This window comes from Rissa tridactyla, chromosome 2 (assembly GCF_028500815.1).
Source record: "Rissa tridactyla isolate bRisTri1 chromosome 2, bRisTri1.patW.cur.20221130, whole genome shotgun sequence".
In the NCBI taxonomy this organism is placed as follows: Eukaryota; Metazoa; Chordata; class Aves; order Charadriiformes; family Laridae; genus Rissa; species Rissa tridactyla.
In genome coordinates, this window is record NC_071467.1 from 114,887,699 (window position 1) to 114,913,634 (window position 25,936).

At 34.8% G+C, this 25,936-nt stretch overlaps 1 protein-coding gene across 1 annotated transcript in view; it reads right to left on the reverse strand.

Moving 5' to 3' along the window:
• Positions 1 to 919: 919 nt before the first annotated feature.
• Positions 920 to 25,936, reverse strand: part of DPY19L1 (dpy-19 like C-mannosyltransferase 1) — a 47,139-nt gene continuing 22,122 nt past the window's right edge. The window contains exons 9-23 of the mRNA XM_054191720.1: positions 24,018 to 24,109; positions 21,879 to 21,978; positions 20,524 to 20,601; positions 18,489 to 18,575; positions 16,920 to 16,979; positions 14,291 to 14,371; positions 13,412 to 13,513; positions 12,594 to 12,665; positions 11,082 to 11,131; positions 9,951 to 9,975; positions 8,721 to 8,840; positions 6,594 to 6,768; positions 5,553 to 5,652; positions 4,013 to 4,138; positions 920 to 3,024 (exon numbers count right to left, since the gene is read on the reverse strand). Of these exons, the coding sequence (XP_054047695.1) occupies positions 2,868 to 3,024; positions 4,013 to 4,138; positions 5,553 to 5,652; positions 6,594 to 6,768; positions 8,721 to 8,840; positions 9,951 to 9,975; positions 11,082 to 11,131; positions 12,594 to 12,665; positions 13,412 to 13,513; positions 14,291 to 14,371; positions 16,920 to 16,979; positions 18,489 to 18,575; positions 20,524 to 20,601; positions 21,879 to 21,978; positions 24,018 to 24,109 (1,425 nt within the window). The 3' untranslated portion in view covers positions 920 to 2,867. The remainder of the gene's footprint in view (positions 3,025 to 4,012; positions 4,139 to 5,552; positions 5,653 to 6,593; positions 6,769 to 8,720; positions 8,841 to 9,950; positions 9,976 to 11,081; positions 11,132 to 12,593; positions 12,666 to 13,411; positions 13,514 to 14,290; positions 14,372 to 16,919; positions 16,980 to 18,488; positions 18,576 to 20,523; positions 20,602 to 21,878; positions 21,979 to 24,017; positions 24,110 to 25,936) is intronic.

The window sequence follows — 25,936 nt, forward strand, 5'->3', positions numbered from 1 at the left end:
ATATTAAATATTATCTATATTAAATATTATTTATGTATATTAAATATTAGTTTGCACAATTATCAAAAAGATCGATACTGAATTGTAATTGTGCCCTTTGTAATGAAGAACTTTACTGCATTCAAAGCTACCAATATTTCAAATTCCAACAAATAAATCTGTATGATCCAGTATTACTAGAATGTAAGAGAAACTGTTTTCAGGTACTGAAGTATTCTAGTCCTGTGCCTAAATTACGCCAAGGCCAGTGCATATTTAAAAATGAACTTACTTGATTTACAGACATATTGATTAGGATCTTGCAAAGAGAAAACCAACTTCATCTAGAGCTAAGAAAGATCAAACTTCGGTTTTCTGGCTGAAGTTGCAGTGATAAGCACAGGTGCTCCTAATGTGTACAGTGTTTTATTATGTAAACCCAAATTCTTTCCTTCGGAAGTGAGAGCAAATTACTGAGATGGCAAGAAATTCATAACATGATATACCCAATTAATTCATTCTTGTGTTTCTTCCCCACAATCAGATACTGCATTTTTTACTTCATACCTTTCCATCACTAGATTTTATCATCTTAACATTAGATGACAATATTTATTTGGGTTTAAGACCAGTTCAAAGAGAGGGACAGCATCATATCCCTCAACATCAGCTGAAAATTTACAAACAGGGTCTGGTCATGTACTCAGTAGCAACTGCCTCCTCATCAAATGGGGAATGTTTTTACTAAAGCACATCTTCAAACCTGGACTTTCAAATGTTTCTTCATTCTACCAGTATTTGAGTTTCAGTCTTGATTACCTGAGTTCAGAAAGTTAGAACAAAAAGAGATTAATTTTGAACTGCCTTCCAAGTTCACTTTGTGTGTAAATAACGTATTTGACATTTTCCCACTGTCTTTTCACATATTCCTGCACTGATATTCCAAATAAAACGAAGGCTGGAAAGAGGTGTATGAGTTTGCTTGAATTATCTGAAGCACTTCCTTGCATTGTTTAGTGGAGGGTTCAGCTTCAATCCTATCTGCTGTGGCAACTGGATTAAACGTCAGTTTAATAGACATAAGAACAGAAATGTAACATCCATCAGAAACATGAGAACAATTTCCAACTTTTTCTTTTTTATTTAACCACATAAGTACATGTCAACAGTTGGCATAAACTTCATAAAAATACAGTACCTTTTTGTGCTGTAACACTAGTCACAATGTTTATATATAAAGATTTTTTTCCCCGCTTCCTTGAATTCAGTTAACGTTTTAAAAAGTGACTTCCCAAAAGCCCTTTTTGTGATAGTTTCCTTATAGAAATTTTTTCCAAAATCTATTCTGTAAAAGTTAAAAAGCTAATGCATTTTCAGCCATTCTCCCTCACCCTCTCAATAAAACAGATTTTAAAAAAATAAGAAGTCTCAGAATACTCATCAGTTGTTACACTACTACTTTTTCATAGATTCCCATTTAATTGATACTGTTACAGGCATGATGGATGCTATTCCTATAGCATCTAATATTGCTAGATGCTACTAGGGCTAAAAAGACCAGTCTCATCAATAGACTGATGTTTGAACAAAACAAAAAACAAACAAACCCAAAACAAACCCAGAACATGAATGATATACAGAGAAATATTAGACTTTAGAAGTCTTATACTGTAGAATCACAATTACTGTGATACTTGCCAATGGCAATAAACATACAAAAACTCTATCAAGTCAGTTAAACGACTAAAGGGTGTCCTTGCACTGGGTATCTTGGAAAGTGAATTCTCTAAATTCTTTATTACCTACAATATTGGTGTGACACCAAGATGACAGAAAAACTGCTGAACCAGACTAACATCGTTGGAGCAATTATACCCACACAACTGACTCTACCCCTATGACAACTGGGTTAAATTTCATTTTTCTTTAATGCTGATGATAAAAATCCAGGCAGGATCTAATACATGGGGAAAGAAAAGAGGGCATAAATTTTGAAAGTAATTTCTTATCAAGTTAGGCGCTGAAGATCTAGTTAAGGCAGTGAAGGATTTATTTTAGTATCTTTCTAAGGCTATGACAGATTTTTCCTGAATAAAGCATTTTCCTTTAAAAATTTCATGTATATTATGCGAGCTTATTCTGAATGCATAAGAATGCTAAAAATCCTTGGACACTGAGAAGCTAAACTATTGCTCACTGCAAATATTACCTTTATTAGTCTTCTTTTTTAATATCAATAAGATTCCAAGAACATGCACCTAAATAATGAAGTTTCAAGTTTGCCTACAGACTTTTCCATTTCAAAAGCAAGCTTAAAAAGCATGTGTTAAGTGATTCAAAATGACAACTGTTCTTAATCCTCTCAAAGAAAAAATTGTATTTCTCTCCGATATGACTAGTGAAACTATGTGACTTTTAAGAGAATTTCTAGTACGACCTTGTCCAGAAGGGAGATGGGTAATGAGAGAGACATGAGAAATGTGATGCCAGATGCTATAGCACCATTCCTGTGTTCCTAGCTGCTAGCACCAAGGCTTTAAACAAACTTGCTTTGCTAAAACATTCTGACAGTCCCATTTCACAATATCATTGGTTTTGAGAATGGAGTTACTTCCCATAGCTACTTTTAACTCTTTTTGGATCAATGTTAAATAAAATGTGCAAACATATAATCATTTGCATAGCAAATCTCAAGGGACTGACCCTGAAATAGAAATCCAAACTGTTAGGTTTAAGACATTTCTATAATCAGAATTCACTTAAAATGGTAAAAAATAAAATACACATTTTTCCATTTTAAGTCTGGTAGAAAAGGTATTTCTGATTTAGAATTCTTATAGTTACTAGTTTAAAAAGTTGAAAGACTGATGTTTCTTTGCATTGAAATGTTATTCCTTTGGAATCCTCAAGACTCTGTAATTGCTATTTTCAAATACTGTGATGAAATACGGCCTGGAATCCTTGCTCATAAGGGTACATAAAGGAATTTTGCCGCTATTAGCAGGATCTTCGACATCCCAAATTTCAGGCATACTGCAACCAGGCCTAGAAAACATATGAATAAGAAAAGAGAAGTGAAGAAATGCCATCAAAAAACATACAGGTTGCTGAACTCAGTTTTATATCACCCCGCCATGAATACTTGATCACGCCAACTATATTTTATTTAAGTTTGTCTTTACACTAGAAATTCTTATCAGATTACAAAATCAATAAATATAGCAGTAATTTAAAAAATAGTACTGAGAATGTGTAAAATTTGTCTGCTTTTCTGGTTACATAATTAATAACAATTAATTTGGAGGAAAAAGCATACAAAACATCACAAATTATACAATATACATTACCAGAGACCCTTAAAACTTCCTATAAAATGGAGGGTGATGTTCACACTCCTAACATTTCTAAAGAAAACTCGGGAAATAAAACACCTTTTTAAAAAAAAAAAAAAAAAAGTAATAATGCCTTGGTCTTTTAATAACCAACATCAATTCCCTGTTCAGTTATCTTTCAAAGTGAGAATTAATGAGGCTTTCTTTATTTTGTCAAAGATAATAGGAAAGAAATAGAACAGAAATAGCAAAGAAAATAAAATAAAAAATCCAAACTAATAATGTTCTAAAGGCCAAAAAGATAAATAAAATAAAGGAAAGAAGCCTAGGATAATATTTTGGTGCTCAAACTATCTTTTACTCTGCACCTTTTACTCATACTAGGCTTTCATTATACACACGCATCTGTTCCTGCCACCAGAAAATAATTACTTGTTTCCTTTGTGAATCTCTTCTGTATTTTACAGCAAAGTTTAAAAATACATACAGCACAGCTTTTCAGGTGCACACAAAGACCACAAGGTTACTAATGTGGGTAAAGAGAATTATACTTATTAATATCTGGAGATGCTGGACAAAAATGTATTTTGGACACTTTAATAAAGCACAGATCAACATTTCAAAACTACTACTTGATATGAATCTTAGACTACATATTTGAGCAGCATATCATTCTTGTGAGAAGGACAGAGATTACTCACTTTTTTCTGCTTACACACAATGACTCTTCCAGAATGTAGTAATTCACTCCTAGTTTTATTAATTCTCTTTTTACTTCTTTTGCAGGTTTTCGACTGTACATGGAATACACTATTTTAGTTCTGGCCCTTCAAAAAGAGAAATATAAAAGTTAGCTAGCAACATAGCATGAAAGTGTAAGCTTTAACTTTAGACTGGACAGTAAGGCTTTTTATTTCACAAGACAACTAGGCTAAAACAAAGTTTAAATTAATAGTGCTATTTGCTTTAATGTGACTAGTTCTTCTCAAATATAATGATTCCAAGAACAATCTATACAGCCCCTTGATTTCTCTGTAGCAGGAAACAACTTTGTAACAAGATCCATGGTTACGTGAACAGAAAATGTAAAGATGTCAAAGCAATGCATTCACCATATAATATTCAAGACTAGAAATGACCTTGCTTGATCTGGAAGTGATCAGAAGAAATCATCTGCCCAGTCTGTCCGCCAAAGGTCATACTCATTGCCCTTGTTTGGACTTTTTTAAATGCAGAGTGCAAGACCTGATGTTCCGCCCACGCTGAATCGAGCAAAAACATCACTTGTAAACCATGATCCTGTTTGTATTACCCAGTAATATCCTCCTTTGATTGTGCAAAGCATGACGTTGTTAAATCCTATTAATTTTCTGATACTGTATCCTCTCCAGCTTATTTTCCCCAAACATGCCTTGTCCTGTATTTTTTTTTAGTTAGACTAGAATAGGAATAGAACAGAATAGAATATTTCAGTTGGAAGGGACCTACAGTGATCATCTAAGTCCAACTGCCTGACCAATTCAGGGCTGACTAAAAAAGTTAAAGCCAGTTAATGCCAGACATAGAACTAAGGACATAAGGCATGTAAATTAATCTCCTCCTTTTCTCCTTTATCCCTCTCTATCTTGTTGTTTTCTTGTTGTGTCTTTTTTTAACCAGTTTTACAAAATTACCAAAAAATGATGCTACAATACTAAAACTGAAAAAAGAAATTAATGACCTTTGCAGATAAATCAATTTCAGTTTAGAAAAATATCCTGATTTTGAAAATAACAAAGTAAAAACCTCAGTAATTTCACTACAAAATTTCAGTTCTAATTAGTCTTAATATTTCAATAATTAGATATATTATCATGAAAAAAATACAACCAATCACAGAAAGCTAATAGGACTAACTATATTGGCTATCTTGAGAAAAAAATCAAGTCTGTCTACGATGTCAGGAGTAACTACAATGAAGAAAGGATATACTATTACACATTAATTCCAATTCCATAATTACATCCTGATTTTTTTTGCATATAAGTCTGAAGCCATATCTATCCTACAGTATATCCTTTCTGATGAGCACAAATCCTGAAGAAATACTGCATGTGTTCTCAATCTGACTAAAATAAGAAATCAAGTTCTACGAGGTTTTAACAAATTTTACAATATAACGTGATGCCATTCCTACTGTATATTACCAACATTAAGACAATTAGTAGCAAATAAAAATAAGTCCTCAACTTTGAAATTTACCTTAATCCTGCATCTTCATAGTGAGGATGATTTACAATAGGACGAAGCGTAGACAATTTAACACTTGCCATTGTAGGCATTGCTCCCGCAAAAACTGCATCTGAAATACAGAATGAATCATAGAATGATCTGGGTTGGAAGGGACCTTAAAGATCATCTAGTTTCAACCCCCTGCCATGGGCAGGGACACCTCCCACTAGACCAGGTCGCTCAAAGCTCCATCCAGCCTGATCTTGTTTGACCAAAGGCATGTTTGAAACGAAGACCTGAGCAGTAAAAGCAGAGAAGCAATCTTCAAATATCTAAACAGTAATCCTGTAGAAAAACGTAAAGAAGGTAGGGTACTATTCTTTAAAAGGCCTTACATGGCACCAACAGGAGATGCCCCAAAATAACTTTTTTTTTTTTAAATCTTGAACTCAATCTAAGTCATCAGATAACTAAACATCTAAGAACAGAGATTTTAATACATCTTATTTTTCTGGAACGAGCAGAATGACATATTCATTATGACAACAAGTTTTTATTTGTCACTTCTTACACTATTGGTAAACAAGCAATGAAATCTCAGTCTACTTCAGCTGGAAAGTACTGTCATACTAAAAAGGTAACTGCTTTGTTTCCAGCAGGTTTTCTGACACTTTTACCCATTTCAGTAAAAGGACAGGTGCAACCACAACCCACACACTTTGAATTCTCTTCTAGCAAAATGATTATCACAGACCCACATCCAGGACTGGTGTCATTTAAGTAAAAAAGCTATTTTAATTGCACTTTGCAAAAACACTTTTGTTGTAGAAATAATACACCAGTGGTTAGAACCTCCAGACTGGTAGCCTGGAGTCTAAAAAGCAAGCTTTCAATGTTTTTTCACATGAGATAGCTTCTATATGGACAAGTATATGTCACTAAACCATGGCTTTAAGACAGTCCTAAGGCAAAGCCATGGATAGTAGCAATACTTCTGCACTCATTCATACCGAGTGCTATAGTTACATCTCACAGCAAATGGAGAACATCATACATTATTAAATTGTTTACCTTGTCTGGTATTGACTTTTATCCACTCTAAAAGTTCCTCCTGTGGCAAATTGCTAAATTCTCCCATGATGTTCCACTGCGTTTGAAGGTTTGCTGATCCTTCTATTGCCATCAATGCTAAAATAGCAAAGACCAATGTTTTGGGCTGGATTTTACAGAAGAGCCATCCAAACAACTGAAATGCAAGAATCAGTTAATTTCAAGACAACAATTCCCTAATGTTGTATGCAGGACAATTAATTTTTATTTCTCTAAGGGACCTAATATATATTACAATATGAAACATCTCTGGTACTGCTTCTCCTCTAAACTTCAATGAAACCTCATAAGAAGCATTCACGTTTACCGAATGTAGGGCATTACATTTGTAATTCTACAATAAAAAGAAAATTAACATTAAGGCAGCTTTTAAAGTTGTAGTTCAAACGTCAAGTTATGCAAGTAAAGATGATTCATTAGTGCTAACTGCACTTTTACAGTGTTTATCTGATATTTACATCAAGAGTTTCTAGCTGTAATATATGCATTAAATATTGTACCACAAACTTCCAAAAACATATCAGAAAGGAAGACTTCGGGGATATAAGGTTAATGTTGCTTTATATCCTACTCTTCCCTTTCTTGAACTGAAAAAGATGGCCTCTGCATTTTTCCTAAAGAAAGTTTATTGGAAGCTCTAAACAAATACTCATAAATACGAGAAATGTGGAGTTAAGAAGAAAGTATTACCAAATTTGCTATGTTGAAGTTTAGTTTGAGCAAAAACACTCCTTAAACACCCTCAGGGCCCTTTGCTGGACTCTGTTCAGTATGTCCATGCCTGTCTTGTACTGGGGAGCCCAGAACTTCACCCAGCATTCCAGCTATGGCCTCACCAATACTGAATAGAGGGAAAGGATCACCTCCCTCAACTTGCTGGCAACACTCCTCCTAATGCAGCCCAGGATACCACTGGCCCTCTTTGCCGCAAAGGTACGTTGCTGACTCACGTTCAACCTGGTGCCCACCAGAACCCCAGGTCCTTTTCTGCAAAGCAGCTTTCCAGCTGGTTGGCTCCCGGCATGTACTGGTGCCCCCAGTCATTCCTCCCCACGTGCCGGACTTTGGCACTTCCCTTTGTTGAACTTCATGAAGTTCTTGTCAGCCCATTTCTCCAGCCTGTTGAGGTCCCTCTGGATGGCAGCACACCCATCTGATGTACCAGCCACTCCTCCCAGTTTTGTAGCATCAGCAGACTTGCTTAGGGTACGCTCTGCCCTATCACCCAGACCATTAACAAAGATGTTGAACAGGACTGGACCCAGTATTGACCCCTGGGGTACATCACTAGTTACTGCCCTTCAATCAGACTTCGTGCCACTGATCACACCTCTCTGGTCCCAGCCGTTCGGCCAGTTTTCAATCTACCTCCCCGTCTGCTTCCCAGACAAGGGACTACCTACCCTACTTTTGCTGCAACTGCAGAGCTTCTAAAACAGCTGTTTACATACAGATTCAATCTAGTTCACTTCTCAAAACCACAGATACTAAAACATGGGAAGACAATTCTAAGATCTTCTATACCTGGAGAAAATCTACTAACATTTTATGTTATGGATGATTTCAAGTTAGGAAAATTAGATTTGAGTTAGGCATATGACTTTTGATTTTTAAGGCTGAAATGTTTTCAACATGCAAGACTTAAAACTATACTTCTGGAAAGAATTAAATACACAAAAAATATGCAAGGCAGTAAGCTCTAAAGAGCTGTGAAAACACAGTGTAAACAAAATCAAACACTGTTTGGATAAAATTAATAGTCAATAAAAATCTTGCAATGGCATAGGAGTGTGTAAATACAGCAAAATCCAGTGCACGTCCCCCTATGTTCAAGCTCAATACACTGCATCTTAACTTGTGTAATAATGCAATTGGACAAGTTGCATAAAACAAGACATTTGCTTTATTTGGGGAGAGGGGAGAATGGAACTTGTGTAATTGTATTTTTTGACAGGCAATATAATCTGGTTTATTTTTAACTGGTACACTCAGATTCAGGAATTAGACACACAGAAATTTGCTTTAGGACAAATATCTTGGTAATACTATAAGTACTGAGATAGCTACAGGATTAAAAAAAGACCTTACCTGTTTTGAACACACCAAGGAAGCCATAACACATAGATGTGGTGTCAAAAACAGTTTTAGTCTCATGATTAAAATTGCTAGGACACTGTATGCCAATAGCTGCAATGCATGGTATACCAGCTGCAAAACCAAACAAACAATAGCATAATATTTGCATACTTCTCATTTGTGTCTTAAACATACAACTTCATTTTCAGTATATCTTAAATGATGAGCTTGTCTGAGTCATTTAAGCATCTAAGTCAAAGTAAAGATCTTCACATTTCAGATAGTGATAAGGACTTTCTGTTATCTTTTTTCTAAAGCGTGTGTAGTATGCTAAGGTATGGAACAACAGGAAGGACAAAGATTAACAATAAAACCAAAGGGAGATGGAGAAATGGCTAGCCATGCAAAAGATCCTGAAACATAAACAGGCAATACCGTAGGTAAAATTTATTGTATAACTTCTTTATAGAAGTGAGGAGACCTTGCTATTTAATACCTAAAATACCTAAGTACGAAATGAAAGAAGCAAATAAAATCATCCTTGGTACTCATACAACCACAGGCAGCTTGCTTTAGTACTGTCAAAAAAGGTTAAAAAGCAGAGATGTCGCTCACCACTCCTAACATTGAATCTGTGCTACTTGTGGAAGCGCTGTGGTAAATCATACAGGCGTTTTTGCAATCAGTGCAATCTAACTGATTGATTATCATATTTTGAATGATATGAGCACAAACCACAAATAAACTGCTGTTAAAGAAGTTTTGCGCTGTCCTTGCTCACTCAATTGCAAATAAAGAAACCATGTAAGAAAGCTGCCGTTCAATTATATTTTTTTTGGCATAATTTTATTAAAAGAACCACATGTAGAATTATTTTCATTATGGTATATTTCAATTCAGGATTTTAAAATTATCTGTCACGTGAAGCCCCAGTAAAGGAACCAATCTCCTTCTCAGTCTATATGAGGAAAATGGAAAGTCCAGTATAGTTTCAGTGTCTTTCTGTACTGCTGCAGCAAAAGCCTCTTGCACTGCCACCCCACCATGAGCTAGTATTTTTTCGTTCAACATTCCAGAGTTATTTTGGTGACATACCGGACCCAGTTTAAGACGAGGGAATAAAGATGCAAATACTTACCTTCAAATAAACCACATATCGGGATCAGACCATTGCAACCTGTACTTCGATTTTGAGTATTCAAATTAACGTATAAATAAAATTGTGCAGAAAAAGAATCTTACCTCACCATGGTTAAAACGTTCCTCTCTAAATAAAAAAAGAGAAAATCACATTATTTATGTACTACAGAAGCACTAGTTTTACTTTGAAGTCATCTATAGTGGCTCTAGACAACTGAACTAATCCAGTAAGCGTAAGTCAGTGCCTGCACAGAGATTTTTTTCCCCCCTCCTCTGTAACAAGCTTTGAAATATATTGCAAATTAGTAACTATCCTCCTCAATCCCTATATCTATTTTGAAATCTGAAAATTAATTTCAGCAGTTTCTAATTGCTTCCAGGAATCATTTCATATATAGAATTGCTTATTTAGAGAATGAAACTTGAGTAGCATAAAACAGGCACAGCACTGCTACCAAAAAAAGAGTTTGCCATTTACTCAGGTACTACATAGATTGGATTTGGATTCTTAGAAGGAAATACAAATGTGAAAAGAGTCAAAACCTGTTGCTCTCCAAAAACATCTGTGAACACAGGATGCTGAATCCGGCTCACATCTGTTGAAATTTTGATAATGGCCATTAGACTATGGAAAGCAGAGATCATTGAAATGATTAGTGATAAAATTTAAAAAGAAAAAAAGAACAGGAAGCATAAAGTTATGTCAGGGAAATGACAAGATTCAACTGGAATCAACTGATTGCTCTCAAGCACGGCATCAACAAGTGATGCCAAATGGCTCTGACAGAGCATGTATTACAGATGTTTAGAAAATCAAATCAATACAGTTGGGATCCCTTACTAAAGATGAAACACAGGTATCTTTGTACCTGGAAACACAGGTATCTTTGTAACCTGGAAAAAAATAATGGGGAGGAAAGAATTTGCATTCACTATTTATAGGAGAAAAGCACATAAACAAATACTGGTTTAGGAACAGAGCAGAAAAAATAAATTATTAAATAGAAAATTTGGGGGTAAGAGGCTTAAGATGTCTAAAACTAAGTTTAGCAGCTAAACATAGTTTTAGACATCCTATAAAAATACCACATATATTACATCCAAGCCATTCAGTTACTGAACTATACATAATTTACCCTTCAAAAAGGACCAACATAATTTAGAATTCTGAGTTATCTAGGATATAGCAAACCAAATAAACTTCCAGTAAAAAATGCAGACGATAATATTTACCTTTCATATTGGCCTGCCTGAGTTAACGCCCACATAAGATATTTAATCGCCTGAAGAAAATAAGAGCCAATAAATAGTATGAATAAACTTTCAAAAGCATTCTAAAGCATTTTCAGCATTTGCTAAGTCAAGTTACACCTGGGTAATCTCATTTTGAGATAATGCTAAGATAAAGACATGCAATGTTTTAGCTAAAAATTCTTTTTGAGGATGTTTAATTAGCCACACAGTTAGCAGTTATCCCATCTGTTCCTGTGTAAACTGTAAGCTGTTTTTACACAAATTATACATAATCAAATTTACAAAAACAGTTATAAACTTCAGTTATAGTACTCATCAGCAAAGTGACAGAAATTTTTCTGGCGCTTAACAACAGAACAAGTTTTACGACTGACTCAGAACTGGACCTTTGCAAAAATTCTATGTAAAGAAAATACAGAATTTTAAGCAAATATTTTTGAAAACCTGCATTTTATCTAACTGTAATGGGTTTATGCGGCAAGGTTTTGGCAGCAAGGGTGCTGCAGGGATGAATTCTGTGAGAAGAGACCAGGGGCTGCTGACACGATATGTCAGACAGAGCCAGTTCCAGCCAGCTCCAAACCAGACCTACCACTGGCCAAAGCTGAGCGCCATTAGTGACACTGGTGGTGCCTCAGTGACACTGGTGGTGCCTCTGTTGATAACATGTTTAAGAAAAGGTAAAAACCACTGTGCAGCAGCTTTAACACAGAGCAGTGAGAAAAATGGGAGAGAAACAATGCTGAAGACATCAAGGTCAGTGAAGGAGGGGGAGCAGGTGCTTCAGGCACCAGAGCAGAGATTCCCCTGCAGCTCATGGAGAAGACCATGGTGATGTAGGTTATCTCCCTACAGCCCATGGAAGACCATGGTGGAGCAGATATCCATCCAGCAGGCTGTGGAGGACCCCACGCCAGAGCAGGCAGACATGCCCCTGAAGGAAGCTGCAACCCATGGGAACTCCACACAGGAGCAAGCTCCTGTCAGCAACTGCAGCTCACAGAGAGGAACCCACACAGAAACAGGTTTTCTGGCAGGAGCTATGACCCTGAAGGACTGTATCCTGTGGAAAGGGCCCATGTTGGAACAGTTCTAAAAGAACTGCAGCCTGTGGGAGGGATCAATTGAGCCTGGAAAAGAAGGGGGTGGGGATGAGGGAAAGGTATTTTTAGTTTTGTTTTTGTTTCTCACAATCCTACTCTATTTTTAATTGATGGTAAATTGAATTATCTTCCCCAGTTTGAGTCTGTTTTGCTGATGACAGTAAAATCAGTGAGTGATGTCCCTGTTCCTGTCTTGACCCAACTCTCTTTTCCCCCCCTCTGTGTCCTGCCGAGGACAGGGAATAAGAGCACAGCTTGGTATGCACCTGGCAGCCAGTCAAGGTTAACCCATCACACTAACTTCTTCCCATCTCAAAATAGTGATACCTTGAAAAAACCTAAAAAAGTAAATTCAAGGTAAAGGTGATTCACTAAATCAATCACTTACCCTTTTGATGATTACCCCAAAAACCACCAGAACAACTGGTAATAGAAGAGTCTTTGTGTATCTTACTGGAGTCTACAACACAAATAAACTGCATTAATTGCTTTCCATTACCCTGACTTCAATGGTCATTTTAAAGAAAACAGTACAATGAGTTCTTCCTCAAGTAAAATGTAAATGTGATCATTTAACAAGAACAAATCAAGCTTTAAGAAACTCAAATTTAAACTCCACCCAGCGATCATAATAATAAGGTCATTGGTAAATTATTCCCAGTTCTTTGGCAAGCCACCCAAAGACTAAAAGTAGATTGTATCTCATCTGAATTTGAGTACTATAAGTTGAGTAACCTGTAAACGTTCTAAATGCATATTTAGATACCGATGAACTAAAAAAAGTCTACTATAGCCGCATCAAGAATTTCAATGGGCATCAAAATCATTCGATGCTCTTCTGTAGTCTAAATCTACCACGCAAGACCTTTGCAGCTCTCAGTACATTTTCCATATACTCGAAACCAGTTACTGACAGCCACATAAAGTTTGCAGAGCAGTTACCTTTCATTTATCCCTGAGCAAGCACTTCTTTCATCCGAGCAAGCACATTTCTTAGATCCAAAAATCAAAACACTGTTTTGTTTGATTTAAAAGCAATAAACTCAGTTAAATTTAGCTTAAGTTCATTAATACCTCTAACTTCACAAGTAAGCACTTGAACTTATGATGGCAGTAGGAGGCTATGGCTCACAGATCTTTTAAGTTCTAAATTCAGATAAAACTAAAAGTTCCCTCTTCCATAATCATCTATTTTGATCAAATTACCTCTTTTTCCATGAAGTCAAACTCTGCAGCGCAGGTATACATTAATGTATCAAAATCCTTGTAGCCAATAAATTTAGATTTTAATATATTTCCTATATGAGCCTGGTAGGATATACAGAAAAAAAAGCTATAGTAAGCAAAACTGTTCTGTTTCCACAACAAAGTAGTTTAAATATATACGAGAAATATTTTTAATTAGAACAGAAGTTTATACCATTTACAATACCATTTTAAGAGCATCAAAAATATATTTATGGTACATTAAATGACATCTTTGAGTGTAACACAGATTGGACGGTGTTAAATGAAGAGCAGAAAGCAGCAGAAAAAGGGTGTTACCATTGCAAATGGGTTCAACAAGAGTATAGTTTTGCATACTCATATTTTAAGATACGAGCTTCCCATCTTTTGCCCCTTGATGCACATCTGCAGATAAGTTTAGGTTTTTAACAGTAGAATTTGACAATAAAGGTGCTGCAGTGAAGTGAGGAGTCCTAGTTACAAGCCTTTCAAAACTGTCTTAAAAAACTGTCCACTTTCAGAGGAAAGGGAACTAAGAAACTTAGTAAATAAGGAAAAGATGTTGGTAGAATATATCCGAAATAAACAAAGATCTATAAACCCACATTTAAAAACAAACACAATGAGCATTTACTAACTCAATAGTAAAACATTTGTCTTTTTGCAAACTTCAGTAATAACACCTCAAAGTGATAATATATAATGAATGAGAAAGCAAATATGCAATCGCTCAGCCATTTCTGCAAAACAAATCTTGGAATTTTAGGAAAGTATATCAGTAAGATGCCAAAATCAAAATATTAAGAATTAAAAAAATTTTGAAAGACACCACCCAGACACTCAGATAAAAGAACTTACATCATCAGCTATTCCAAATGCTAAAGAAGTCAGGTATTTCAAGGTGACTGTCCCAAATAACCAGGCACATCCTTCAATGACCTTAAACAAATATATTCAGAATAAAATAAACATGTCTCAACAAAGCTTTAAAGAAACCTTTTATGTTTTAAAAGTCTTATTAAATTTAGCTACTAGTTACAAACTCTCCCACATTATCACAAGTACAGTAATTTCTAACCAACTACACCTCCTAGATTTCAGTACACTGGGGTGTTTTTTTTGGTATTTTTTATTACAGCTGAAATAATTTTGTGCAACTGATTTATATTACAGCTGCACTGCTGCATAGGACATCACTGTAGCAGAGGAGGTACCAAAGTTAACTTTAAACAGGGGCTGCCTAAATGTCAGTACCACCTGTTTTGGACACACCAGTGTGCAGCGATTATTTCCCACCAACAGCCTCTCCATATTATCAGGTTGTACTACTCTGGTAATTCAAATCTATGGAGGAATTTGCTGATTTATAGTACCTTCTCAAGATAATCTCAAGTTAGAACTTGAAGGAAATATAAAGAAAGTACATGCAATTACTACTTTTAGTTACACATCATGTTTATCTCTGTATCAGAAAGATTAAATTCTTGGCAATTTAGCTTAATCTGTCTAATTCTTTATAAAACCAGATCAACCAAATCGGACAATCTGTCTCAGTATCTTGTATCTGGGACCAACAGTAGATGCTTTCAGAGAGAATATAACAAAATACAAACTGATCTTTACCCTACTGTAACCAGGGTTTTTATGTCACGATGGGTTGCATCCAATCATCACATTTAAAGGCTGCAAATGAACCTAACTACCTAGAAGGTACCTGATCCTTTTCTGAATGCCTCTATTATTTTCTTTTGCTTCCACAGTATCTTCCTTCTCCCTTACAAGCTTATTGCTGTTAGCATAAGGGACATTAAATAAACTATAATTATATCCTACTTCTATTCACTGGCTTTGTCATATTTACCTTTATTTTACAAGATATTGAACTCAAACCTATTTTCAAATCTCAGCTACTTAGTGATTCTACGTTAATAATTAATTTCATACTCTCCCTACTTAACTTTGATGGTAGTACATTTTGGGGGAAGGCATTCTACCTCTTTTTTTTTTTTTTTTTTACTTTTTTTTATTTTTTAAGCAAGACACATTGACTGAGACTGCATGCATATATTTAGGATGCTAAGTATGAGCTTACAAAATAAAAAAATATTTTCGGCTTTCTCTGCAGTTCCTTCTCCATGACTTCCCTCATGTATTTTCCTTTTTGATGGCTGCTTAGTTATGAATTGATGTGTTCAGAGAACTTTTCGTAAGAATACCAAGAGTTCTCTGCTAAGTGGCAAGGACTTACTTAGGATCAATAATTTTATATACGTACTTAGGGTGGTGGTGGTCTTCTTTTGAAACCCTACCATTTAATCCCACCCTTTCTTACCTTCTAACATTCACACTTTATCCCATGGAGCTTATTTTCTTTTATAGTTCCAGTTAGATACCTTCCCCAAAAGGTTTCTGAAATCCAAGTGCGTTACATTCACCCCGACACCCTTCTCTACATCCTTCAAAGAAGTCATACATTTGGGAAGTGTGACTTCCTTTCACAGAGGCTGTATCGGACCTATCTCATTATATTGCATGTACATATAACCTTAACAACTTCATCACTGTTGAAGTTTTTATTCTTTTACACACGTTACCCTTATTTGTCTGCTGTTCCACAAATGCCTTGTATCTCCTTTTTAAAAACCGACATTGATTTGCCTATGTTCCCATTTCCCCTAGTATTACAGCAGGTTATACATGCATTGCAATTTGTCATAAATATATATATTTAATTCCTTTATAATAACTGTACAAATTCGATCCAATTTGGCTAACAGGCTACCCTTTCTTTAACAAGAATGCCTGTCTCAAGCCAGCCATAGTCTTGGTAGGCTCCTATTTCAGGTGTTTTTACAAGTTAATGTTACGTCTTAAGCAGAAAGTTGCTTCTCATGTTTACTACAATGTTATATTTTATTTGTCGTATTTTTGAGGGTGTCCTCCATGCTGGACATGACTTCTACTGCCCTCAATCCCCCCCTCCACCTTACAGTGTTTTACTCTGACTTGCTTCCTTTACTTATGGAATTATAAGTTGCTTGCTGTTGTTATAAAAACTATCCTAAAAAGGTTATTTAGGACACATTTTAGTGAAAATCTAATGCAGTATCTTAATTTCCATTTCTCCAAGCACTGTTAGCCTTTTACTTGCCTTTTCTAAATGGCCCTTTTTTTTTTAAAGGGATTTTCATACAGATCTTAAATTACCAGTTTAAACTTGTTTACAAAACCTAAAATGAAACATGTTGCCATTTGAAGGCTATTTCAATTTTCTAATATAAATGTATGTTTATGCCCCTTTTCTTCCTTCAGTAATTTAAAATTAATTTCTGGGAATATGGACAATTTACTTACAGAGAGTAGTTCAGCTATATTTTTTGATTTTCAACTATTAGAAACTAAAACAGAAGTTATTTCTGTATCTATCTCATTCAAACAAAAGAGTTATAGTTCTCTTCTGAAATTCAAAATATATGAAATTCCTTACCCACAGACAGACTTCTCTTCTGCTGCTTTTCAAGACTTTTGGACTCAATTCAAGAATTCCCTAATAATAAAATGAATGTAAATTTTCAGGTAACATACAGTAACAGCAAGATATTCCAGTACCCTGGATGAGGGTTTTTTTTGTTTTGGTAAGCACCTATTGTACCACACAGCTATTGATTAAAAAAACCTTCCATAATTAATACAACCTGAAAGAGGACTGAATGACTAATATTGTGATTTCACCATGCACTGGCAAAACATGCCAACATAAAAACGCTTACTGCAGTTTATATACTGTTAATGGAAGACTACTCTTCTCTTTAACAAGTAAGATTCTGTATTACACAGTTCTAAGCTTCTTTAAATCAAAACCAATGGAAAACTGAAGTATGTCTGCTTCCATATATGACAAGACACATCTGAAGCAATAAATTACTAGCTGCATAATACAAACTATTTTCAAACAGAGCAACCGAAGATGAGGGGTAGAAGTTACTCGTATTTTATTATGTTCCTCATTTTATGATGAAAGGAAAACTCACTTTAAGCTAATTTGATGAACAAAGTAATTAAGAAAAACTGAGAATTAACTTAAAAGCTTTCAGAAACCCAGTCCGTATGTGACACTAAGACTGAGCTCACTATAAGCACCGAAATAAAAAGAGAATAAATATTTTTTCCAAAGCAGAAAGTAGGCAAGAAATTCAATGTATCTGTACTTACTATATGATTACAAAAGCTGCTACAAGAAACTAGAATGGGTTTATAATAAACAAACTATATGACAGCAAATACCAGCAGCCAAGGCATCTTATTCTTAGCATAAGTGGGAGATTACCACTCTTTTGCTGATGCACAAAATATAAACAAAAGAAAAAAAATTAATCACTGAGCTCACCCCAAGCTTCTAGAAGAGGCAAAAAGAATCAGAAATGGAGATGATTTGTAGTATGCTAAACTAGATCTGTTCACGCAATCTCATCTCCTATTTCCTATGTACGTAATTCCCTTAAGAGAAACTGTATGAAATCGAAAGAGGCTGGGGCTTGTTTTTCCTATTTAAGGAAAAATTAAGATAGCGAATGATGAGATTATGAGTCTTCAGTGAATAATTTCACTAACGTGGCAGCAAGACTCAGCAGGTTCAAATAGTCTAAAAACATTGTTATATATGTTTTAGTCATTTGTTCTGCATTTGCAGTTTCACAATCAATAAAGAAGCATTCAAAACAAACTCCTTGCTCATGTTCTTGTTTTACAATTATTCTGGTTAAAAGTACATACACGGTAAATCTTATACTTTTGTATAAAGAAGAGAGCTACAGAAACATGAGAACTGAGCATTAAGTGAATTTCTTTTAAGGAGAGGTCTTGGTGTAAAACCATGATTTTTTAAATTAGTATTTACCCATTCTCCAGACATCTTTAAGGTCTAATTCTGTTTGTCATGTGAAAGATTTCTCAACTCTCCGATAATGCAGCAGTTTCATATTTTATATGAATATATACATAACAGAACAGCATTACAATCTTAGCATGTCGTATGATTTTTTCTTAAACAACTTACCCAGATAACTACTAAAGATGCAGCATAATATGATGTCAACAACATTGAATTACCAAACATCAGAATAAAACACACTACAAGAGATACCTGAAAGAAGAAAATAAAAATAATTAAATTTAAAACAGAAAAGGAAAAAATTGCTCAACTATAGAATTTACTTTCTATCAACAGCTTTAAATTTAAAGACACCTACTTCACAGCAAGAGCAAGCTCAGTTTACGGAATTATTCTGGAAACACTGATGAGAAGATTATATTGATAATATAATCAATCACTGATTATATGACCTAACGGCAACAGGTAGCCAAGTGTAGATTATTATGTTAATTTATATTTTAAAATATTTATAGACAAAAAAGACTTGATCATAGGACTAACTCATCTTACGTGATATACCAGCTACACTTTTGAAGTTATTCCTAACGTAATTATTTTTTTTAAATTGTTGTATTATTTCCCCATCCTATTTGCTATTTTTCAGAATCCTCGAAAAACATAAAAATGTTGAATAAAATGTTTGTTGTCTTCTTTCTTCCAAACTGAGAAGCATGTATTTAAATTATAATAATCACCACAGTCAAGGAAGCAGAACTGTGACTGTTTGATCATACGCACTTAACTACATGAGGGTGAAAGTCAAGGCTGAAATACAACTTTTATCAGCTGTCCTGGTCTCCTACTATGCTTTCTTTTTAATAGAAAGCAAGCTGAATTACATTTTCTAACTTGGAGAGCAAAATCAATGACCAATCTCTGCCTTCTGCTATACCCAGGAATAAGGAAAAATAATGTAGTTATCTGTAAAACTTGCAGACTTTTGTACTCCCCACCTCATACAGTTAGACTTTCATTTTCCACAGAAAAGCTGGGGGGGGGCAAAAATTGAAAACAAAGACTGTCAGTTTACCAAGCCTCATTAAGCTTTCTCTGTAATATACAACACTATCGTTTATCTATCCGAAAATAGGCCTTTTGTGACAATTTGGCACAAAAACTTTGATACAGCTATTGACATAATCCAAAAGGCTTAAGTATTTCATCCTGCTTCTGTCAAAAAATTGCTAAACCAAGATGCTTATTTGCAAATTTTCCTGGTAAATCTGACTGGGAACAAGCATTTGGTGTCCCATGTTTGTATCAGAAATGAGCTGCATAGAACTTACCACTGCCTTTAAGATATCATTTATAGTATTTCAAAATATGTTTGAAAACATATGAAAGACAATTTAGCTCAAAGCTTCTTTCCTGTGGTAAACATTCTCTTCTTGCCCACTGAGTTTGCATAGCACAATTTTAGCAAAAATATATTGTTAAAGACAACCACATTTCTTCAAAAAAGTTGTTTACATCTTCCTGTATATTTAAAACTATAATCTCACTTCAAAGAGAAAAGCTCCTGATAGCAAAACTTGATCGCTATCTTAACTTTAAAATTGAAAATCAGATACATTATGCAGAAACTTACATGCCTTTATCAACCATTTTTGAAAAGAGTTTTTCCTCAGACTAATAGTTGATTTTCTTTGTCCTCCTTTTTAACTATCTCCTCAAATAGTTCAATCACATCATCTTCAAAACCTGATTTTACTTGGGGTTCTCCAGTGATAAAGACTTACTAGCAGTAAGTTTTGACTTACTAACTTCTCTTTTTTTTTTTTTTGTTTCTACTAACCTACGGCATGAGATGAATGCTGCCTTTTCATCTTTTTATTGTTTGTGCTCTATTACCTCATATGTTTTCTAGTCTGTTGTTTGAGACAGTATCTTCAAGCCCATGGAATCAGTAGAGACAGAAAGGGGAGGCAAGTATTTCTACAAATCTTTTAGGTTGGTAATTTTTCTGGAGGGATCCTAGTTTCTGATACTGTGATATAAATATACATAAGATCAAACATACAAATCCAGGTCCCTCCGTCACTTATTACTGTATCTTTTCAACCATCTTGCAACTAAGGAAAACATTTCAGACAACTGGCCTCTTTTGATGCTCTGACCTGTTTGAGGGGATTTAAGTTTCTTAAAAAAAAAGTATTACCATATGAGCAGAGAGTATCTTCTGTAATTTGCAGGAGTCAATATAACCCATAATACACACAGCAAATAATGAAGCTATCTAGAATCAAAAGTGAAAGGTAAGTTGAAACAATTTGCAGTGGTGTACTCTTTCTAGCAGAATACATACTCATACAAAACAGTGATTATTCACATAATCATAAACTAACTTTTATTGCTACTTTTTTGCTAAGTAAATACTTAGGCATTTCATAATGGTTTCTTTCAAAACACCTATTGTGTTGCTCTGAATAACAATTATCAAACATATTCGGATATTTAAGACATAGGCATTCAGCTTTACAAAAATGCAAGTCATCAAAACACAGCACTAACACATCATCTTTCACCCTTATATTTTTAAAACAAAACAACACCAAAAAATCATTCATTAACATTATTTAAACTTAACTTCTCAGCAAAGTATGGAAACACCCATAATTTGCTGCTGTGGAAAATGAGATTCATTGATTTGGTGGCTTGCTAAAAGTCACATGGGAAATTAACAAAATTATGAATTGAACCTGTAATTTCAAATTTCAGGCCCAGCATCTTAAACAGGTTACAGCTATGAGTTTCTCACAATATTTTACAGAATTTAATGGCTTTCGCTTCTGCAGTTAGAAAATTTGCATACCACAGCATGTATTGATTGTTCAAAACTAGCAACTCAAACCAAGCAACATCTGCTTCAAGTACGACAGACAAGTCAAAAGGTATGGAGACATAGATGGATTTCCACCAACAGACTACATTTCAATCAATTTAAACACTAAGAAAGTATGTTGTACGACAGTATCCTATTGCTCACATTAGCATTTACTATATTTCAACACTAGCTGAAGTTACCTCAACTGTCCATACTCTCAGACAGTAAGATTATGCCACTATTCACAGGCTCATCAAAATGAAATAGGAAATCATGCAAAATCATGCCAGATATTACATGCCATGCAAACATTGCTCCATTTAAAAATTTGGAATAGCTTAAAGAGATGAAAGATCAATGTTTTTTCAATTTTTGTACTTCAGTATACAAAGTTTTTTCTTGTTCTGCACTTATTTTGATGTACTGAACTTAGGCTGGAGGCTGTTTTTAAAATAAAAGTAAATTTTCTAGTCCTGAAAACAGAAGACTGAGTGGTGTAAATGGTCAATTTTTAAATTTAAGAGTAGAAAAGTATTGATGTGATAAATGGTGTGAATCTTTCCTAAAAGCAAGAGTGAAATCTGGCTAAAAGGAAAGGATTGGGATAGTTGTGAATTCAATGGCCATCTACACAAAGCAGTTTGCCTAGATAAGACAAAGAGGCTATTTAGAGATGAATATGGTCTTACCTGTGTTAGAAGAACAAATTGAGCAAACTGCCAGGGAAGCATGAAAAAGATATTAGAAACACACAGTGCAATCAAGCTTCCTGTATTAATATTCGGAATCCTTGGGAAAAAGAGACAGAATAGGCATCAGTAAGTAAAATTACAGAGGTGTTTGCATATTATTGAGAAGTACAACAGAGAATGCAATAAAGACAAAGTTACCTTGGAATTTAGCTAGCAATATAGATCAACTACAAGTAACACTGCTCAAGTAAATTTAATGTCCATTTTCCATCAATTTCCAAAAACAATAGTTACGATGCTTAATGTTTCTTAACTATTTGATGAATCACTCACTACCAAGCAAGTCTTCTCCTGGCAGCATGTAATACAGCAGCAGGCTAACCTACGTCACCTGCAGTGGTGCACCTTCTTGTAACAACTCTACAGTCAGGTCACAACCATTTCCATTTCAACTGGGATCACAACTATTCTCAGAACACTCTGCATTTGAAAGTGATTTCACTCCTCTCTCTCACATTTCTTCCATGTTTACTTTCTGCAACTTTCTTCTAGTGAGGTTTCAGGGCAGGAGACAATGACAAATACATGAAACTCATCTGTAACTGAAAACAGCTCATTCTCTATGTCCTGCTATAAGTGTTATTTATTTATTTAATCCCATGTTAGCGTCAAGTTCACTTCAGAAACATGTCAGGTTTCAAATTTCACTAAGCAGCCTCCAACAAATGAAGGCACTCTGCTGTAAAACCCAAACCCAACAGATTACAGCAGTCTCACCAAATTTTGTAAAATTTTCTTCAGCTTCTTTTACGAAGCCTTGAGATTAACTTCTACTGGAAGTCACGCTGAGCATGAGTTTTATGTATTAAGTAATACATTATACAAATGTGATACAAGTGATACAAATAATGGAGAATTTAAGTTCCAGTCTCTGTTTCAAAGATAGTTCCTATATTTCATTAGAATACTGCTATACATAGCACAGAGCTGCTCTTGAAGCAGGAATTATAACTGAGAAACAGAAAGTTAAAATGTCTTATGCCCTTTCTGGAACCTCACTCTGAAATGCTTAGATTAAATACCTACTTCTCATTGGTAGGCAAGCCCAAGTACTATCTTGTGTACTAAGATTTGAAGAACAGGAGTGAATCTATCTAATCAAGAAGTGTCGTAATCATAAGTACAGAATATATGTGTTCTGATCACCTTAACTTAAAGTGGAATTTCCTCATTTTTAATTTGACCTCACAATTAAGCATGAAATGAATAGGTGTCTTTCTAATATGAAACCTAGCAATAACTCTACAAACTATTCCTCAAAATATTTTCCTGGACAGCATGTATCTTTTCCTCATCTAAAAACCACAAGTTAATGATGAGCATGAAATATCTTTCATTTAATCATCAGTAACTACAAATCAGTATGACCTAATAAAGGAAAATCTGGGGTTACAAGTACGAAGTTCAGCTAAATCATAAATACACTAAAAATCTGATGCAATGGAGTTGATAGAAAAGCCCTCAAGTATTAACATTCATGCTTATTTTTCAAAACGGAGGCAAGACAGTAACACAACCATGTTGCAAGCCAGAAACAACCACTGAAAAGCAGGGCTAATGAACTCAAGAGCATCCCCACATTAGCATAATTAGATTGCTCTAAATCATTGAACTAGTTAATTAGACTAGTTAATTAGTCATAGAAAATGGCAAGAACAGACTAGCTTATGGGTGCCAATAGCATCCTCTGTTGCATAGCATAGGCTTATTTTAAGTGCAACCAACATACCACTCTCCAAGAGGGACAAAACCAATTGATGGAGTATCAGCGTGTTTCTCATGGGAAGGAAGGGACATCAACCAAAAATTCTGATATTTTAGTTTAATACGCATTTGCCAACACAGTAATTCTGATTTTTATTTTAATCATGTCTTCAAGTTGCAAAGTTTTTCCTTTTAATAAGTGAGTAATATCACTGCAGTTCTACTGGTGCAGCGTCTGCAATGTAACAGCCACAGGAAAGTTTCTATGTTAATGATATCATTGCTACAGCACACAGAGGCATTTAAATAAATGTCCTGTGACATTCAATTTTTTAAATCATTGTAAAGAGTTAAGTATAAATTGAGAAGTACCTGAGAATATAGGTCAAAAGCAACATCTGAAGCACAAGGAATGGGTATGAGAAACTTTCACGAAGAGGTGGAGTCCACATGACGCGAGTGCACTGAAAATAAGAACTGGGTTAGATGATAACATTTGCTGCTACATTTCCATAAAACAATGCACTTGTATTTCTAAATGAATGACCACAGATACTTCAATAAAGCAAAACCCAAGCTACATGAGATTTTACGCGCAAACTTAAAATAAAACAAGCCAGGAAGCTGAAAAGGGGAGGAAAAAGGAAGCAGCTTTCAGACTTGAGATCTGTGATGCACTGTTTAATTAAAATAGATCACTGCTTTTCCAAAATTAAATGTGGCAGGTAGAGAACATCCAAGAAAAAAGCCAGGACAGCAGCTGCTTGTCTCTGCTTCCGCTGAGATTAACAACTCATTCAGGTAACTAAAACCATTCTCAAATTCAGGCAGTGACTCGCCACACTTAGACAGAGAAAGTGTGAGGGAAGAGGATCTGAAGGATAAACCAACATAGTCTTCATTACACTAGAGTTCTCTAGGTTATAAACGTTTCACATTTCTACTAACAACAGCACAGAAAGTATAAAATCCAAAGCTGCCTTCCAAAACAGGTCAGTAAAATTGAACACATGAAATTAAACTCTTACGGAGCTTACACTAAGTTATATACTTTGCTCTTTAACACTAGTAAAGCAAAGCATAATATGATGAAGTCAAATTAATAGCTTTTTCATTAACTTCTAGGGGTTCATGGCAAATGGCTCAGCTATAACCGTCATCTCCAATGCTTATATTCATCTCTGTATAAAAAGTGCTTGCAAATGGTACTGAGCATCAAAAAAATAATTACAGCTTTACAGAAGACCTTTGACATACAAACAAATGGGTTCACAATAGCTATCAATAGATTTGCACTAAAAATTAGAAGTAGATTCTTTACAACTAAAGGACAAAAACGCAGTTCATCTTAACATGGACCATAATGAATCTATGAAAGCTTATAGGATGTTGATGCCAGGATGTTCCTTCCCCTTCACTTCCTATAATCTTAAAACCATTTTTAAAAATACTGTTTTACCAAGAAGTCACTAGAATCAAGATTCAATAATTCCTTGCTTATTATCTTGCTATTTCACAAATATGTTAAATTAATAGTGTAATATAAATGTGTAGAAAAAGCGTAAAGTAAATGCAAAGTACAGAAGACCATCACATTAAATCAAACACAGTCCTTGCTGTCTAAAAGCACTCTCTGTAAAAGCTGCACTCTCATTACCACTAAAATAAACCTTTCATAAATGTATATATACTAATGTGTTGTCTTCAGCTGACTGCACAGACGTGATTAGTTAAAATTATTTTTATTAGCAATAAATATAATCATGCTTATTCAAAAGCAGTGTAGTCTTTTTGATTATTTTTCAAGACTACAGCAACATTTCATTTACTACGTCTTTTCATACTTGAGGCGATACAGACAGGAAAGAAGTGATGAACATATACAGCCATAAAAAGGAAGCATTACCTTAAAGTGGATTGACTAATGTAGCCCATGCTATTTTTCTATATTTGGAACGTAATACTAAACTCAATCATCTGTGGATGATTTATCAAAGCTGTAAACTAACTTTGCTGCAGGTATAAAGACATCATATCTGTCGAAGCTTGACATCATTAAAACACAGTAGCACAAGCACAGCATAAACAAAATGTCCTGCCTTAGGACATCATCTCAATATACTTTTACACAGCATTAGATCTGAGATACCAAGACCTGCAGGCTTACTCACGTAGCTCTGTCCTATCCTTCCAGAAAAGGAAAGCAAATTTTTAGAAACAGTTCTAGCTCCACTGTACATGTTGACCCACATGCAAGATGACTTCCACAAAATCAAGGCATATCAATGAGT